We start from the raw sequence: 17,394 nt of genomic DNA on the forward strand, positions 1-17,394 counted from the left end.
AGGAGCAGAAGGAGACGGAGGACTTCCTGTCTTCTTTGGAGGTGGATCCAGAGTGGGGCCCAGGAGTGGGTGGCCACAGGAGTGAGAAAGGGGAAGTCTTTGTGGAAGCAAATCTCACAAAACTGACACCTGAGGTCCGAGCATGTCAGAAACCCCTTGATGCCGACGGGATGTCAGAGGGTAGGGGACAAGCCACTCAGGCAACTCCAGCTACGCTGAAGACACTTTAACCTTCTCAGGGTCATTACGATGCCTCCCCTAGACCTGGATGGGCTCCCAGGAAACAGACTTCAAACCTCACCTCACCCGGTCCTCTGAGCCGCCGCCCCGCCCCCCACAGCCCTCTAGAAAGCAAAGACTGGGATCCTCCAGCAGTCCTGACTCATAGGCTCTGCCTGTACAGGGATCATTTGACTGTCGCCCACACCTGCCGTCCTGTTTAAGCCTCTCTGTGTCACCACGGCTCTTCCTGCGCCTGGTGAGCTAAGCTGCCCTCAACAAGTGACTGACAGGAATGAGTGGATAATCCCCCAGCTCCTTGGCTCTGTAAGGGTGGGCAGTGGGGCGGGGGCGGGGGGGGGGGGTGTCTACCGGAAGCTCCCCATACTCTCCTGGAGAACAAGACTAGGATGGAGTGTCCCTCAGCGCCCCCCCCCGCCCTCCCCCCCCCCCCCCCCCCCCCCGCTTGGCTTCCTCCCTCCCCTCCTGGTGTTTTTCCTCAAAATAAACATGTATCCAAATTACTGTCTTGAAATCCTTTCCAGAGAAAAGCCACATAACTGGATGGCTGCCAGGTACTACAGGAGCGGTAACTCAGTGGTGGCCTCTGGGCCCCACACCTTACTAGTCTCAGGCAGCTGGCCAGATGGCTACAGCCTTAACATTTCACAAGTACCTCGTGGGCTGCACCTTTACGTCTCAGAGGCCACAGTCCAGCCACATGACCTTACACAAACCAATCACTGGCAAGACCAATCGCTTTGTCCAGGCTAGTTTAGACCACATAACTTACAGACGGACATGGTGTCAGGGTCAACTATAAACCTAGACATATCACCTTTTCCAGAATGAATTGTCCATGGTGGGTTCAGAAAATCATGAAAAGGCAGCTGGTTGACCCTCCTTGCCAAGAAGCTCCATCGTTTTCTCATCTCATTCATTCATTCACTGAGCACGCATGGAGTGTTCACTAGGCCCCTCTTTGGAGCCCCCTGGCTAACTGCTGCGGGGGCGGGGGGGGGGGATGCAGACCAAACAACACAGGGAACTGTGTATGAAGGGGGTGGGGTGCGGGATCCTGCTGCTCCCACAAAGTGCCTCTTCCAAGGCCTCCCCAAACCCTCCAGGCTTGTGAGCCCCTTGAGTGTTCCAGGCCTTGTGTTGACATCTCCTTGGCTGGCCTAGAAGGGTCCTAGTGTCCCATCGCAATGACACTTGGAAGCAGAGGCTATGTCAAGAGGGCTGACCTCAGCCTGGGCAGCCTCAGGCTGCCACCTCAGACCCCACAGGAGGGGCACAGCCCCCCACCCCCCACCCCCACATCTCCCATCAACTTTTCATAAAAATCAATTTCTGTCCCATTTTTGCAGTGTACATAAAAGGCTGTGGCATCAATTAGCCTTCGGTCCCTCCCATCCTTTCCTCCTGTCTTTTTTGGAAGCCTCTTTGTAGGAAAATCTCATATTTCAGCAATTTGCATCATCCACACATTCCTCTTTGAAGTTCTAAGTTATGGTAAGAAAACGACCCACTTATCTGCCCATAAAAAATGTTCAAAGCTTATAAAGTCCTGAAACAGATGTACATTATCATTGGATTTGCGGCCTTTTTGCTGGAGCGTGCCTAATAGTTTCCGCCGCCCCTGGCCCCTTTCCCACCCCCATGAGCATAGCTTCTCCATAGAAGCCTGCCCGCCCCTCGGCCCTCCTGCACACACACACACACACACACACACACACACACACACACACACACACACACACACCCAGCTCCTCCCTGCATCTCTTCCTCACAGAAGCCCGCCCCTTGGCCCTTCTCTGCATCTCCTTTCCACAAAAGCTGGACCCCGCCCCTCCCACGTCTCCTCTCCACAGAAGCCCTCCCCCTCCTGCATCTCTCTCTGCAGAAGCTGCTCCCCACTGGGCCAGGCAGACTTCAAAGGTCCTAGGTTGCCTGTGAGAAGCAAAGCACAAAGTGGGAACATCGGGGCTTTTAAAATCCCCCATGTTAAAGTCAATATTGTACCTCCCCCTCCCCCGCTTCGCTGGCAGACGGGGCGCAAGTCCGTTCTTCCCTTATTACCTGCTACCACCAGTTCAGCAATTACCAGGGGGACATGCCGGCCCCAGATGTCCATCCTTGCCTGCCCCACCCCCTTCTTTTAAAAAGAGTTTGTTCTTTGACAATTTCATATATGTACATAATGTATTTTGATCAAATTCAACTCCATCTCTCAATCCTCTCATCCTCTCCCACTCCCTCCACGACCCTTCTTCCCGATCACCCACTGAATTTGATTTGGATGACTGCATGGATATGGGCTGTTTACTGGACCACGGCGGCTTACCACCTGGTATGTCCTTGAAGAAAAATGAACTCCCCCACCCAGCAATCATTAACTTCCACTCACTCCTAGTCATGGGACTTCCTTTACCCTGCTCCACCCTTGTGAATGGGCTCACTCTCAAGCACATAGCCACAGCCTCTCTGTGATTGTAAGCACAGTGGCCAAGTCACGTCCAGAAGACAGCATCTCACGGCACTTGTCCCCATTCTCTGGCTCTTAGCATTTTTTTCTGTCCCCTCTTCTGAAATGTTTCTTGAGCCTTGAGGGCAGGGACTTGATAAAGATGTCCCATTTAGGGATGAACACTCAACAGCCACGTCTTTTCAGTACTTTGACCAGTTACGAGTCTGCATTAACTACTGACCACTGCAAAAAGAAGCTTCTCTGACCAGGGTTGAGAGCAGCACTGATCTACAGCTATTTACAAGGTAGTTTGATAGTATGTCCATTTAGCAAGTGTAGGGTCCCCTGCTCCCCAGGGCTATGAACTCCCCAGCCACGGGCTTTTGACTGTATTTACGGTACCAGGCATAATCCTTCCTGTGGAGAGGCCTCAGGTGCAATCAGAAAATGGTTGGTCAATCCTGTAACTTCATGCCACTATGGTATCGGTGGGCACATCTTCCTGGAAGGTCAGTACTGAAGCACCCAAGGGTTCACTACTGGGCAATGCTGATGACCTTTCTCCCCCGGAGTCCGACTAGCAGCCCTGGCACTATGAAAGCTAGTCGTTAGGAAGTGTTCAAGTCAGCTCTAGCTTGACTTCTCTCTGTCTCTAATCTAAAGCAGGCTTATCTTCAGCAGTAGGAGGCTCTTACTATCCAGTTATGATGGCAACCAAAAGCAACAGCAATTGCTGTATTGGGGGCATCTCTGGGGCCTCCCTGACTAACGATGGATAAAGGTATCCCAAACCTGACACTGGGATCTTCATTTAATAAATTATGGCTTCTAGGAGCGACATTCTCCACTCACACACGGTACCTCTGTTCAAACTCCTTTTTCAAGATTTGTTCTCAGTTATCTTACAAAACAACGGGTTTCCATCAGCTTCCCCATACACTGCTAGTTTCGAGTAACCTTCCCACCCTCCCCCCTCTCTCCTCCTTCTGCCTCCATCCTTGCTTAGACCCACCCACATCCTTATGTTCCGTCCAGCACTTAAAGAGATGCGGTTTGACATCAGGAACAGTATGGTCCAGGATGGAGACAGACTAGTGGACCTGAGCACCTTCGTGGGGAAGCATGTCACAGACACCCACACTAGACGGTGTTGAGTCACCGTGTGCCTTACAGTGAGGATCCCCTGTCCAGGACGCTTTCCAATCCTTCCATCAGCCAGTGGCATATGCTGTCTCCCACTGGTAAGCTTCCAATTTTCTGATGTCTCTTAGGTTAGAGGACACCATTCGCCATGCCCTCTTCTATAGCCTACCAGCCTTGGCTGGCTCCCTTGCCAGCACTCAGCCACACTGGCCCCCAGCCATTCACCCCATGCCTCACCTTCTCTTCATGTCAGGGTCCTGGCTGGCTTTCTCCCTGGCCAATTCCTCATCGGTCTTGCACTCTCACCTACATACGGTTCCAACCCTCTCGCACCCTCGGACTGCCATGTGCTGTTGTACCTCCATGGCCCCACAGAAGGCATCCCAGCCTGGAGTAATGCAGCTGTGTGACAGCTGCCCGCCCTTCCCCCTCCCACCCCCTGCACTGGCCTGGGAGCTCTGTGAAAGCCCATCAAGATGGGGTCTGCTTGGTTCGCATGAGCATTTTTGATTGACATGAACACTCTTCCTGACACAGTTGTTGATCACTATATACTGGAAAAGTATATATGGACAGAGGACTCTGGAGATAAACACAGTATGGGTGTGGTCCAAGGAATGGCCTGCTGAGTCTAAGATGGTCATCTCTGAACAGTGAGGCCCAATTATTTGTTCTGCCCAAATCCTTCTCAAAAGCACAGGTTTGGCAGCTCCTTGTAACCACAGACTGGTGAGTTATAAGTAAACTATAGTAAGACATTCGGGGCATGCACGGGCCAATGCTCAGCGGAGGAGGAGGAAGGAAGCCTCACTGGAAAGGTTGGACCAGGAATCTCAGGACCAACCACATCACAATCAGATGCTTCACTCTTCAGGGGATGTGGGACCAAGTGGGACAGCCAGGCTCTCTCTTCCAACCCCAGGGCACGATTTGGTAGGGTCACCCAGGGCCCTTGTAACACAGACCCTGCTAAGACCCCACAGGATAACATCAGTGCCACTGTTCCTCTCTTCTGCACCCCAAAACACCCACACTAGAGCCCCAGTCTTCAGCCTGTGTCAACTGCCTGGGAACAGAACAAGCATGCTACAGGAGCCGGGTAGCAGGGTTCTGTGACAACAATGCCACTACCCATTTGTGCTTCTAAGCCAGTCACGGAAGACACTTCTCTGGCTGGTATTAGACCACATGCTGGGGCTGGCTGGAGGCTGTGCAAGAGTCTAGAAGTGTGAATCCTTTAGTCGCTCTCCAGGACTCTCACTAGCACTCAGCTGGGCCCTTGATCTCTGGCGAACAGAGAGAGATTTGGTGGAAACCACATAATTGACATAAACAGGTCTGAACAGAGGGCTCCATCCTTGACAGGTGCCCATACTGTGCTTTTAGCAACCTGTGTAACTTCACGTGTAACTCCAAAGTTATTATCTGTGGCATTTTCACGGTCATTCATGGAGTTGCCTGACTGCTCATGCCCAGCTGGGATGAACAGGAAAATGCCCTGGTCTCTGGTTCCAGCTTTCGTCTTATAAACACATGTCCTTGTCACAATTACTTTCTGGGCTTTGCTCTGTGCTGGGGATTTCACTGTTTAAAATAGTCCCCGGGCCTAGAGCAGAAGGACTACCTGGTTCCTAAGCATGGGGAAGCTGGGATTGTCTCAAGGAGCAAACGCCAGGCTGGAGATGTGGTCCTATAGCCAAGTTCAATGTGAGCATCAATATCCAGGAAACAAGTGTCTTTGTGCACTGACTAGCTGGTGGCAATGTCATGACAGGCAGGCAGGAACCTCTCCCTCAGTTTCCCCAGGAACAGCAGATGAGGAATCACACATTGAGTGTTCAACTTGATTGACTAACTGCAGAGGTGAATGAGCACAGCCTAGCAACAAGCATGATCAGCCCCGAGAAAGAAGGATTCATGAGCTTCTGGGCCCTTGGTAAGCCTGTAGTCTCTAGAACGCTTCCAGCTGTCTGAATTGAGGACCGTGATGGTGGCCCATGGAGAATGAGTGGTCCTGGTTCTTAGTCAATGCCTGCTGGCCATTCAGCCACAAGCTTTAGAAGGCTACTGTTTCTAAGGGCCCCACAGGCTGCCAGTCTCCAATCCTATCCACGTCCGTGGGCTCAGAGCTGTCACTCCTTAGGACCAGGGCTGGGGCAGTCTCATTGTGCTGTACAGCGGCGTTTCCAAGTCCCCACCACAAGCCAGGTATGGAAGAAAAGAATGACCCCATGGAATGTGGTCAGGAAAAGCAACAGGCCAGGCAGGGTGACCTCAAGTATGTGGCAGAAGAGCCTCTGCAGTTGGGGTGAAGGCAGGGCAGCACCTACTTTACCATGGTCTTCTGGGGCTGTATTCCCCTCGCAGAAGCTGCCGTTAATGACAGGCAATGGCCTGGGCTAAAGCTTCACACCCATGGGCCCATTAATCTCATCTTCAGGAGCTCCATGAGGTGGGGACTGTAATGAGCCCATTGTAAATCAGGAAAGCGAGGTACAGAGTAGTCAGGTCACTTGTTCAGTGTCACACAGCAAGTAAGTGGCATTCTGTCAGCCAGGCTACCTGGGGCGGTCCTCCTGAACCTGCAGAAGCTGCTACAACCACATAGGCAACATTGGGGTCCCCTGTCCATGCTGAGCTCTCCAAACTAGCCAGCGGCCTTCCTGCTCCCCTTCCTGGAGAGCTGGGTGGAATTTGTCCAGCGAGCTCGATATGGAAACCACCCTTTCCCAGCTCCTATCTTGCTGAAATCTCCAAAGATCCAGGAGCTTAAAGCTAAGTAGACCTCGTTAGGCTACTCGACAAACCAATCAAGGTTTGGGGCAATCTTACCTCTGGGGCTTTGCCACGGCCAGGCTTGTCCACCTGAGTAATGAGCTATGTGGTGAGGGTTGGGGGACTCCCTGACACCTTCCTGTGAATGTCTTCTCATGTCTGAACACCCCACTCAACTGGATCCAGCTCAACTCACAGCCAGAGGAAACACACGCTATGAGCTCTAAGGCAGTTAGACCAGGCTAGGAGAGCTTGGGGCTAGGTGATGGGCCCCAGGTCCTGGGGGGCTTGTGCACTACTTGAAGGGCCAGATACTACTCAACTCATATAGATTGTTGTGTGGAGGAATGTGATTTTGATTTTTCTGATTCTCATTAAAAAAAAAAAGCCAGAAGCCTTGTTTTTAAGTGAAAACTTTAGATTTTGGACATTCATTCAAAGTCTTTGAAACCCTGAAATGAGTCAAACATGGTATGCTGGACCTTTCTAGGTCTGTCCCAGCTGTTGGAGGTGAGCATAGGAGCTGAGAAGGTTGAGTAGGAGGGGGAGGGTGGGCCAGAGCTCTGGGAAACTTGGCTCATCCCTGTGCAATCTACCCTCTGCCATGTATGGCATGGGCATGTGGTCCAGGGCTTACTACTTGAATTGGCCTGGCCATCACTGAGAGGACTTCGTCAGCCTGTGAAGTCCTGACCAGGCCCCTCCCCAGGTTCCAGATACTGGTGTCTTTGTGTAGACAGCGGGTGCCTCAGGTAGCAAAGAGCCCTGGAGCTGGTCTGGGATTGGCTTCTGGACAAGTTTGCCTACTGGAGTCTCCGATCTCCTATATTAGTGGTGGAAAGACCCTTCCCACCTAATCACAATCATTTGTTCAAAAACACAAAGAACTTTTGGCTAAATCTTCACTGGTTCTGGGAGAGGTGGGAACCAACTAATCAATCAACCACAAAAAAGAGAACAACACAACGGTGGTTTGTTTCTTTGTAAATAAACTAAATGGGTGCTCTTGTCGTTTTGTATTATTGGCTTTGTTGCTGCTGCTGCTGTTGCTCTCCAGATCAAACCCCAGGCTCTGCACAGACTATGCAAGAGCTCTGCCTCTGAGCTACAGCTTAAGCAGGGTTTTCAAAACAAAATGAAAAGAGAGCAATGCCGCTGCTACGCACACTTGCATCCCTAAGACCCCATCCGGGAGGATGCCATGGTTCACAGGAGGCCATGAACTTTCCCCATCTTGCAGCGGGTGCCTTGTCTCCCTCCCCTCCTGTTTACTAACCACCCATTGCACCCTGGGCCTTGAGGAACCCCACTTCGGGAGGAGCCCTGTCTTCAGGTGCTGTGGACACGACAGAGACACTCAGGACCAGGTTCCGAGGCACACCCTGCTTGCTGCCCTCTGCTGGACTTGCTAAAGCTCCAGGAAGAACAACCTGGCTGGAAAAGGATGAACTGCTTAGGTGGTCAGCTTTGATGAAGGCACCCGGATTTTGCTTTTGGAAACATCGAAAAAAAAATAATGTAATAATGTTAGTAACACAGGGTATCAGAACTCTGGTGGAGGTAAGGAGTAATCCCGTCAATGCTGGGAGCCTTTACGGTCTTTGACCTCTGCTTCTCACCCTAAGAACTAAGCTCCAAATGGCTTCCCCATCCACCTTTCTTCCTGGGGAGAGGGGTCTGCCCAAAAATGACCCCCAAAGCTGGCTCTCACAGTGATATGGCAGCCATAGACTTGGAAATAAAGTGGTGGCCGCAATGAGTTCTATACTGCCAAGTCAACCTTGGTCCGGGGTCTAGGGCCAAGGGCAGGAATCAGGAAGAGGGGTTTTGAAGAGTATATGCATATCTTATTAATGCCAAATCTCATCTCAAATGAAGGAGGGCAAAGACTATGTCCATGTCGTTGTCACGTGGACCACTCCAGTTGTGAGCCACTGGGTTTCACTAAGTCCAGTTCTCTGGAATGTTTGTGGTTTTGTGGTAATGGAGTGGGCGGGCTATTCAGAGCCAATGGCAGCACGGCTAGGAGGGAAACTTGGCCTATACAAATGGAGGTACTGAGCGCTCTAGCCTGGTCCTCTCCTGGGGTTAGGGTTACTTGTTCTGATTTCCATGAAGTTTTCTGGGCCCCGTTAGTGCACAGTGGTGGCGGTGGCAGGGGTGTGTGTGTGTGTGTGTGTGTGTGTGTGTGTGTGTGTGTGTGTGTGTGTGTCCGTCCTTGTCTCCCTTCTATTTCAATACACATATTCCTTGAGGCAGGGCCAAAGCACAGGCTCCCAGGATTCTCAGGATGGCCTGTGGGCCAGATAGACCACCATGTTCAGGGGTGGAATCTTGTTAAAACCACTGTCCCTATATCCTAACCCTAAGCCCCTAATCCAGGGGTGGGCCTGGGAGTCTATATTTAACATGCTTCTTCAGTCCTAGAATTCAAGTATTTCTCTCAAAGGGTCTTCTGAAGTTATCTAGGGGACATTGCAAGGCTCTGGAGCATCACCTTGGCTGTGTAGGATACCATCTGGGATTCTGAGCTCTTAGTAGACAGGCTAATCCCCAGACCCCCAAATCAGCATCATGAGAGGCGTGACCAAAGGACTGGCCTCTAAAACCTCCTCCAGGTGATTCTGAATGCAGTTTCCACCCACTGACAGGCTGGCCTGTTCCCAAGTCACATCAGGAGGGACTTGGGCCGCAATGAGTAACTCTTGGCTGCCAGGCTGATGGGCTACATGGAGCAGGATTACTTCCTCTACTGCTTAGAAGGCTGGGGGAGAGCAAACTGCTCACTGGGTCAGCTGGAAGCAGGGTGTCCAAGCTAAACTCTGCCACTTCCTGGGACCAGATCCTGGGCATCGGGAGCCCTCCAAAGGAAAATATATCAGGGCAGGAAAGACATCCTAGAGCATCAGCTCCTGAAAAGAGGGGCTGGCTTCAAGGTTCTTCTGGCTCAGAGCAGACCAGAGCCCCAAATAAAGGGGGAATTTGGGGCAGGGGGAGTTTAATGATGGGGAGGGTGACCTGTGCCTTTGTCTAGTACCAGTAAGGCAGGTAGCTGATTCATCTCCACTGTCTCTACAGACACAGCCCTGCCAGAGTGGGAACGGTAGGAAACCAAGGCCAGTGCCAGGAGATAGGTTGCTAGAGTGAGCCTGGGCAAAGGGTAAGGTTGCTTTGGAGAACTTGGAATGGGCAATCCCCTAGTGCCAGTGGTGTGGCTGGCAGCCCTGACCTTCACACAGAGTTGAAGGTGTTGGGTGGCGTCCATAGCCTAGGTCATCAGTCACAGGGGCTGCTGGTTAGTAGGACTTTGGAAAGGTAGCCCCACTCTTCCCACCTCTCTGGCTTTTGATCCTCAGGCCCAGCAGCAATCTGAGGTATGAATACTGGGCAAAGGAGAAAGTCAAACAGGTCCTGGCTATGCCCTTTGCCAAAATGTCTACCTGGCATGGCTGGGTGTGTGATGCTCCCCAGACAGGGGAGGTGAGAGCAAAGTGGATATCCACCATGTCCCCCCCACCCCATCACCAAGCAGCTAGTGCCGTGTACACGTGTGCCCCAAAGCTGCAAGGCCATGATGCCTTAAATCTGAAAAATACCCAGATACTTCTCCAGGCTCCAGGGAGGTTGGGTGCTCAGAGCTCAGGGGCCAGGGAAGCAGCAGCTGTGCCCGGGAACTGGGTCACATCTACACACAGGATCCAACTTTGTCTCCTCTGCCTTCGTCTCTCTCTTCTTTCCTCCTAATTATTTGCTCTAACCGCTTTTAAGAGGTCACTTACAATAGCTTCAAAACGGAAACCACACTTGATCTGGAAACTAGCGGCTGTAAGTTGACGCCTTCTGTCACTTTCTGTCTCTTGAGTACAGCGAGACAAGTTACGCACAAGGACCCTCTATGCAGTGTGGCACGGTGAAGGATGAGAGATGACCCACCGGCCTGCCGGGAGGTGACAGTGCCTCTGAGCAAGAGGGCTGAGCAGCTGTTCGGGGGACAGAGTTCAGTGACTCTGGGGGAGGTCCCCAAGTACAGTGGGCTGCAGAGAAGAGAGCCTAAGAATGAACACTATGCTGCTCCTTGGATAAAAATAAAAGAACAGGGTGGGGAGGGGGTTGAGCATAACTGCCGGGTTTTCTCTCTTAAAAATAGATCAGAAAGAAATAGTGCAGAATGTCAGTATTTGAAACTTCCGGGTGGTGAGTTCAAGGTTACTGTTACACAACTGCTTCAAACCCTGTTGGAAAATTTTCTAAATTAACAAAATTTAAATGGGAGATATTCTATAAAATGCATTTATTCTAGTCATGAGAACAGCTAGCATCTGGATAGTGCTCACAAGGGAGGAACCAAGGCATAGCATTTCACTTGCAGTAGTACATGCTGTGAGGAAAGGGAGTCCGGCCTTGAGTCCCTGCAGCCTGGCACCAGCCTATGTCCCAACCACCACACCGCACCCACGGTCCTGGAGGGCATCTGGACATGGATGCTGGGATGGAGCCTGGTGAGTTACCTTTTACTCTAAGCTTCCATGGGCTTTTACGGGTGAACCTGGTACTATTTTTGTAAGTGACTTTGAAAAGTTAGCAAGAAGTGAGAAAATCCTGGGGCATCAGGGGACCTCCTTCCCCAGGCCGTGGATCCATGTCATACAGCCAGCTCCCACTCCCTAGGCATCACTGCTTGTGGCAGCTCTGGGCCTGGAGGCCATTGGGTTTGTCTTGTTTTGTTGTTTGCTACACCCCCACCCCACCCCTGCTGTCCTCAGTGCTGACCCTGCCTCCTGCGGCAAGTGGGCACATACCAGGTGGGCCATGCTGATTGGTCCAGGGGTGACTACCTTATCCAAACCCAGTCCAGCACCATCCCTCACCAGGCTTTTGTCTCCTAGAAAGTCCTTTCCTCCTGGTCCTGGACCCAGAATGCCAGCAGCTCAGGCCTGCTCACACAGGGTGACCCAGGGACGAAAACTGTTTCGTTCATACTGGATCCTGTCATCTCGAAGCCAGCTCCCACAATGCCTTGCCCATTTGGTTTGGTTACAGTCACCTCCTGTGAGCTGGATTCTAGTCAAACAGAAACGGAAAGCTTCATGTGAGGAAAAGCCAGGGCTCAAGTCCTTCACAGTGTTAGGGATCCTGACGACGAGGAGGACCCGGGACTGTCACCTACCGTGTGTGTGTGTGTGTGTGTGTGTGTGTGTGTGTGTGTGTGTGTGTGTGTGTGTGTGTGTGTCTCCAGTGGGCCTCAGATGCAGTCCCTGGATTTCTACTTCCTGTTGCTTCATAGTGCCGTCTTGAGGACTGCATCAACCAGTCCCAAGCAACCAGGAAAATTAACACCATAAAAACAACCAATGCTCACTACCTTCAGAAGTACATGCTTACCACCCATGCTAAACTCAGGAGACAGAGGGGCAGACGGACAGCTGCGATCATTTCCTTCTGGGGTCAGACTCTCTCCAGGCCCTCAAGAATAAAAGCCTGTGCAGCTGCTACTCCCTCCCAAGACCTTCAGCAGATGCCACTACAGAAGGATGGGGAAAAGGCAGGGGAGGGAGCCAGGACGTCCACCCCTGGGGGTCCCACACAACTGGCTACATTCCCTGAATGGAGGTCTCAGCTCCTAGGTGCCTTGCGAGCCTCACCTTTCAGGTACAGGGGCAGCTTAGCGCTGGTCTGGGTTCTGCTCTCTTTACCTTTGCTCCAGTGTAGACAGTCACCCTTTGTCAGCCCTCCTCAAAGTACTCAACCTGGGACTGTAATCTGTTTACATAGGGGCCCCAACTATGTGACAACGGTCTTTTTCCGGTCTCCCTGGGCCCTTGTCCAATAATACCCTGTCCCAGGGTCTCAGGTGCCATCCCATTCCACTCTAAGTTTCTATACCCAAGCAGTCTCTCCAAAACTGCAGACTTCAAACCCCAAGACATGACCTCTGATAAGAGGGAGGTGGCTGCTTGTGTCTGATGGACAGGCGGCCCTCGCGTAACACATGGGGTCCATCTGGGTTGCAGGAGCTTCCACAGAGCAGCGCAGTGATTTCTGCACACCAGCAAAGATACCTGAGAGTGTATTTCTAGAAAGGTACAGAGACACGGACAGGCAGCATCTACCTAGAGATACAAAGGCTGCTAGAGAGCCACCAAGTGTATTTGCTGATGGCAAACTCAGGTTTCACACCCTCCGTCATACAATGGTGCCATCTTGGGAACCCACGCTTCTTTATGTGGTCGCTTCTCTCTGGAGCAGTTTCCAAAAGAAGCAGGCTGGCTCCAAGGACAATCATTAAACACAGGCGCATCCTTCAAAAGCAAAGGGGGGGGGGCACAGGAGGAGGAGGGGCGCTTCCACATTGTGCACGCCCCCCCCACAAAAAAGGACGGGACTGTCTTGGGCCTAGGTGAGGCAGTAACTCCAGAAAGCACAGCTAAGGTGTCTAGGTTGAGGTGTGAGAACACAAGGGCAGGGAGACATCGTCGTGACGGCGGCAGTCCACTGAGATCCCCATGGCATGGTACAATCAGTTAAGGGCGAAGTCAAAACAGAATAACACTGAGAGGTAGCAGCTGTTGTCCTCTGGAGCTCTTGAGGGTCTCTGAAGCTGAGCCAGGCAAGGGGGCTCTCCTGGAAGAGCTGGAGTGGGGCAGCTGGGCTGAGGGCTCCTGCGGTTTGGGAAGATCTGCGTGGACCCTGCAGCTGGGGTAGCCCAAGGACCCTTCCAAACCCAGTCACTTCTCGGGTGAGTTATATAATCCCCACAACATATAAATAAAAGTTTAGTTCTGTGTTTCCATATATCTTCTACATGAAGGCTAGCTAAATATTAGTGGAGTAACAATAATTATTAATAACAATAATTGTCATAATAACAATAATTAATAGAATAATAATGCCTTGAGGCGTGGGGTGGGTCCTTCATGTGGTGGCCTGGTGGGGTTTAGGGCTGGTAGAAGTGGTGGTAGTGGTGGTGATGTTCGTGGTGGTGGTGGTGCTCATGTCTCTGGACAGTCTGCCCAGCCTGGCTCTCATACACCACCACAGCAGGCAGCTCCCTCACCTGCTCTCGCCCCATGACGGTGGCACCTCCTGCAGCCAGTGGGGCCTGCAGGCCCCGGCAGCTCGCCTGGTTCTCCTTGGCTCGATGCTTGTGCTTCTTGTGGCCCAGGGGTGCCAGGGTGGGGAGGAGGGCTGGGCTGGTGGCCAAGTGGGCAGAGGGGGACACAGTGTGGGTGGTGGGCACCAGTGGAGGCTTGCTTCTTGCACCTCTGGCCACGTGGCCCATTCCCATGTTCTTGCCCTGGGCCTTGGGAGACCTCACAAAGTGCTTGCTCCCATCCTGAGTACCCCGGAGCCGTTGCTGGAGCTCTGACGCCTTGGCAAATGGGGTGTCAAGGAGGTGGAAGGAGCCTGGGTCCACACCTTGGGGCCTCCGGTGTGGGATGTGAGCGGCTTCTGGCTCATGGGAGCGAGAGCGAGTGGGATTGGAGATTCGAGGGGGCAGCTCTGACTTCTGGGCCACTGAAGGGGAGCCTAGGAACCAATCCAACAGATATTTCATGAGTGCCCACTGTGTGCACTGGGCTTCCCTGGGGTCACCAGGGGCCATGACCTCTCCATCTGAGCTACCGACCCACTACTGTCCTTTGCTGCCCTGCAGGAAAGGGAACCTTCCCATCTGCTGAGAGGTGAGGCAAGATGGTGGCGGATGGGACGAACTAAGGTGGGTGGACACTCTAAGTGTATAAAAGAAGACACAGGAAACCAGAGAGAAGTCAACTAAGAGGGAGCAGAAGTAAAACAAGGTCCAAGGGCACAGACGCTGGCAGCGCAGCACTTTCGTGGACCAAGTGGCCACCAGAGCTGTGGCTGATGCGAGGCCAGAGCTGGGACGGCCTGGGAGGGATTACTGCTTTAGCTGGATTTGAAGCCTTTCATTCTCTTGAGTTGTGCTCAGCTTTGTCCAAGTATTACTTTCGTTTTGAAAACATCTTTAATGTTGCCTCCTCTGAGAAGAGCCTTGGACGTGTCCAGGAACAAGCTACCCATCTCCCCAGCCCTCAGGGAACAATGGCCACTACCCAGCACTTTGTTTCTGGTGTACACCCCACCCCCAGTCCCTTACCGGGTCCGAACTGAGATGTGTAGTTCTCTATCCCCGCCAGGTCCAGGTAGTGGTTTCTTCTCTCGATGTTCTCATCCACACAATGGTGGTAGCAGCCCGGCTGCTCCAGGTGGCTGTCACCTTGGAACCTGTGACAAAAAAAAAAAAAGTATGTTGAGTAGGAAGGCACAGGCCCTGAAGTCTTCTGGGAAGTCACGGGGGCAAACACGCAGCTCATCACTCGTTCTCGGTGCTTGGGAGAAGGGGGTCCCACAGAAGCCTCTCAGTCTGTGCCTCCTTTTCCCTATGGCCATCACCATCTGTCCCATCTCCCCATGCTGTACTGAAGGTACCCCAGTCCCACCCATCCCCAGGCAGCCTGGAGCCTTCCATCCAGTCCACTGCCCACCCAGCAGTGCCCTAGACGCTCTGCCTTTTCCATGCTCACGCCGAGGACGGAGCCTTCTCTAGCCGCGCCCTTCGGCAGCAGATGTGAAAGATGCCCACACTTGCCCGCTGCCCTGAGGCCATCATTTGGGCTTTTCTCTAGACAGCCCACCTTGCCTCTGTTTCTGCAGAAGTGACAAAGGGACGGACAACTGCAGGTTTACAAGCCCTTACCTACAACTGTGAGAGCAAGCAGCCTGCCCACGAAGGTTCTCACGCCCACAGCCAGCCAGGCCATCCGAAGGGCTGCGGGGCGGGGGGTTTGCCTCTCTGCTGTGGAGGCATGTGCACACAGACCCCGGTAGAAATACCAGTAGTGCTAGGTCCTAAGGTGCTGCCTGGACCCCATCTATGGTACATAAAACATCAGGAGCAACCAACACCTGCTAATCCAAACCACAGGCAGAGACTCGGAAGGACCTTTATATGGAATACAGGGAAGGGCTGTAGCTAGGGTCTTTTGTTTGTTTGTCGCTTTTTATTTTCCTGTGTTTTATTTTTAACCTTAGAGTCTGATTTGTAAATCTGTGCTTCTGAAATAAATCCACAGCCCCTGCAAAGGACCTAGAATAGAGCCTGCTGCTCAAAGTCTTTCAGATGTATGTATTCAGCTGGTGCTCAATATATGTTCACGGGCATGAGACTGCTGCCTCTGCCTGAGCATGCCATACCTGAGAGGGGCTCTCTGCTTCTTCTCCCAGCCACGAAGCTCCTCAGCAGGCTTGGTGTCCGCTCGGGGCCTCGTGCTCTGCAGGTCTGGGTCCCAGATGCCCAAGAAACACTAGTCAGTGCCTACTCCTGCTCTGCCGGGGACCGCCTGGCACTGTGTCCTCAAATACCACCCATCGAGGTTCACCACAGCTTTGTGGTGAACTTTGTGGCTGGCTTGCCCAGTGAAGACCAAACCAGCTGCCTGCCCCATTCACCTCTCCAGATTCCTAAGCTGCCCTCCAAGGCCTGGCCTGCTACCCTTTCCACTATATGTCCCTGTAGCTTCTTGCTGCCCCCAGTCCCATCCCTAGGCCTTTGCTTACACAAGGCCTTCCTTATGCAACCCCACCTCTACCCCAGCCCAGAGGCCTACTCCGTAAGGGGCTGCTGAAGCCTTAAATATACAAAGCAACTGTCCATGGAAGCTGGGTTTCCTCCCACCCTCCCAGGCTGACTTGGGTCCTTCCTGTCTTTCCCAAAGTGGGTCCCCATTCTGTCAACTCTCACCAGTATGGTTGAAAAGGACACTCCTCTTGCTCTGGCTTCCATCAGGGGCCACAGTGAGCTTCACCCGCAGTGTCTTGCTTGATGTGGGTGAATGGTTCACAGAGGAGTCAACCACCTCATAGATGGTGTGCAGCAAGCTGGTAATGTCCTGTTTGGGAGGAAGCGGACACCCCATGTACTTTAGCCACAACACTGCCACCAGCAACCTCAGAGTCGGTGGCTGCCACAGTGTTGAAGTCCCCTGGCTCCTTTAAAGAGAACTAGAGGCAGAATGTGATGGTGGGTGTGGTTTAAAAAAAAATCTTAGGAGGAGGGATTGAGGAGCAAAAGAGCCAAAGGAAGGGAATTCATGAACTCAGAGTGGCTTGTTGACTGTGAGCGACTGGGGCCCTCAGCAGCATGTGGAACCTCCCAGAGAAGCCTCATCCAGGTAGGGGGAGAGTTTAAAAACCAGCTCTCAACTGGTGAGAGGCACCCAGGGATGCTACATACCCCTGCTCTTAGAGGGGGGAAACAGAAATGCGATTCTGTCCTTATCCTGGACTGGATTATGCCCCCACCCACGTAGCTGGACTCAGAGAGGATGGCGGTGAATGAGGAGGGTGATGGGTGGCGGGAGAGGGGTGTGTGGGAATAGATGCTGCTGTTCTGCGGCTCTTGGAGCTCATTGTTCTCTCCCTGTAAGAGGGCAGCTATCCACAGACTAGGAAGGGGGTGCTCATCAGAACCATGGGGGCGGCTGCCTCAGCTCTAACTCCAGCCTCCAGGATGTAACAAGATGAGTTTCTGTTGTTGAAACGTGAGGTAGTGTGAGGTAAGTGTCACTGAAGACAAACTCATCTGTGAGAAACTTGACCAAATAGTTCTGGCCTATTACCTATTAAACCAGAATGCAGAGTCCGGCAGTGTTCTAGGAGAGTCTCAGAGACTTCTGACTCGAGTCGGGGATAAAAGTACCCCTACTAGGACTCCTAGGCTCTGGGTATCTGTGGTCAGCTGTCTGAAGGACAGCCATTTGCTTTGA

General features: G+C 52.5%; 1 protein-coding gene across 2 annotated transcripts in view; it reads right to left on the bottom strand.

Annotated features, from left to right (window-relative positions):
- Nucleotides 1–10,879: 10,879 nt before the first annotated feature.
- Nkd1 (NKD inhibitor of WNT signaling pathway 1) overlaps nt 10,880–17,394 on the bottom strand; it is a 73,804-nt gene continuing 67,289 nt past the window's right edge. For both annotated transcript variants that reach the window (XM_052728597.1, XM_052728598.1), the window contains 4 exons: nt 16,371–16,518; nt 15,824–15,908; nt 14,727–14,854; nt 10,880–14,134 (listed from right to left, as the gene is read on the bottom strand). In XM_052728597.1, coding sequence (XP_052584557.1) covers nt 13,542–14,134; nt 14,727–14,854; nt 15,824–15,908; nt 16,371–16,518 — 954 coding nt within the window. In that variant the 3' untranslated portion in view covers nt 10,880–13,541. The remainder of the gene's footprint in view (nt 14,135–14,726; nt 14,855–15,823; nt 15,909–16,370; nt 16,519–17,394) is intronic.

The sequence above is a fragment of the Peromyscus californicus genome, unplaced genomic scaffold, assembly GCF_007827085.1.
Source record: "Peromyscus californicus insignis strain IS unplaced genomic scaffold, ASM782708v3 Scaffold_8__1_contigs__length_139910024, whole genome shotgun sequence".
Taxonomy (NCBI): domain Eukaryota; kingdom Metazoa; phylum Chordata; class Mammalia; order Rodentia; family Cricetidae; genus Peromyscus; species Peromyscus californicus.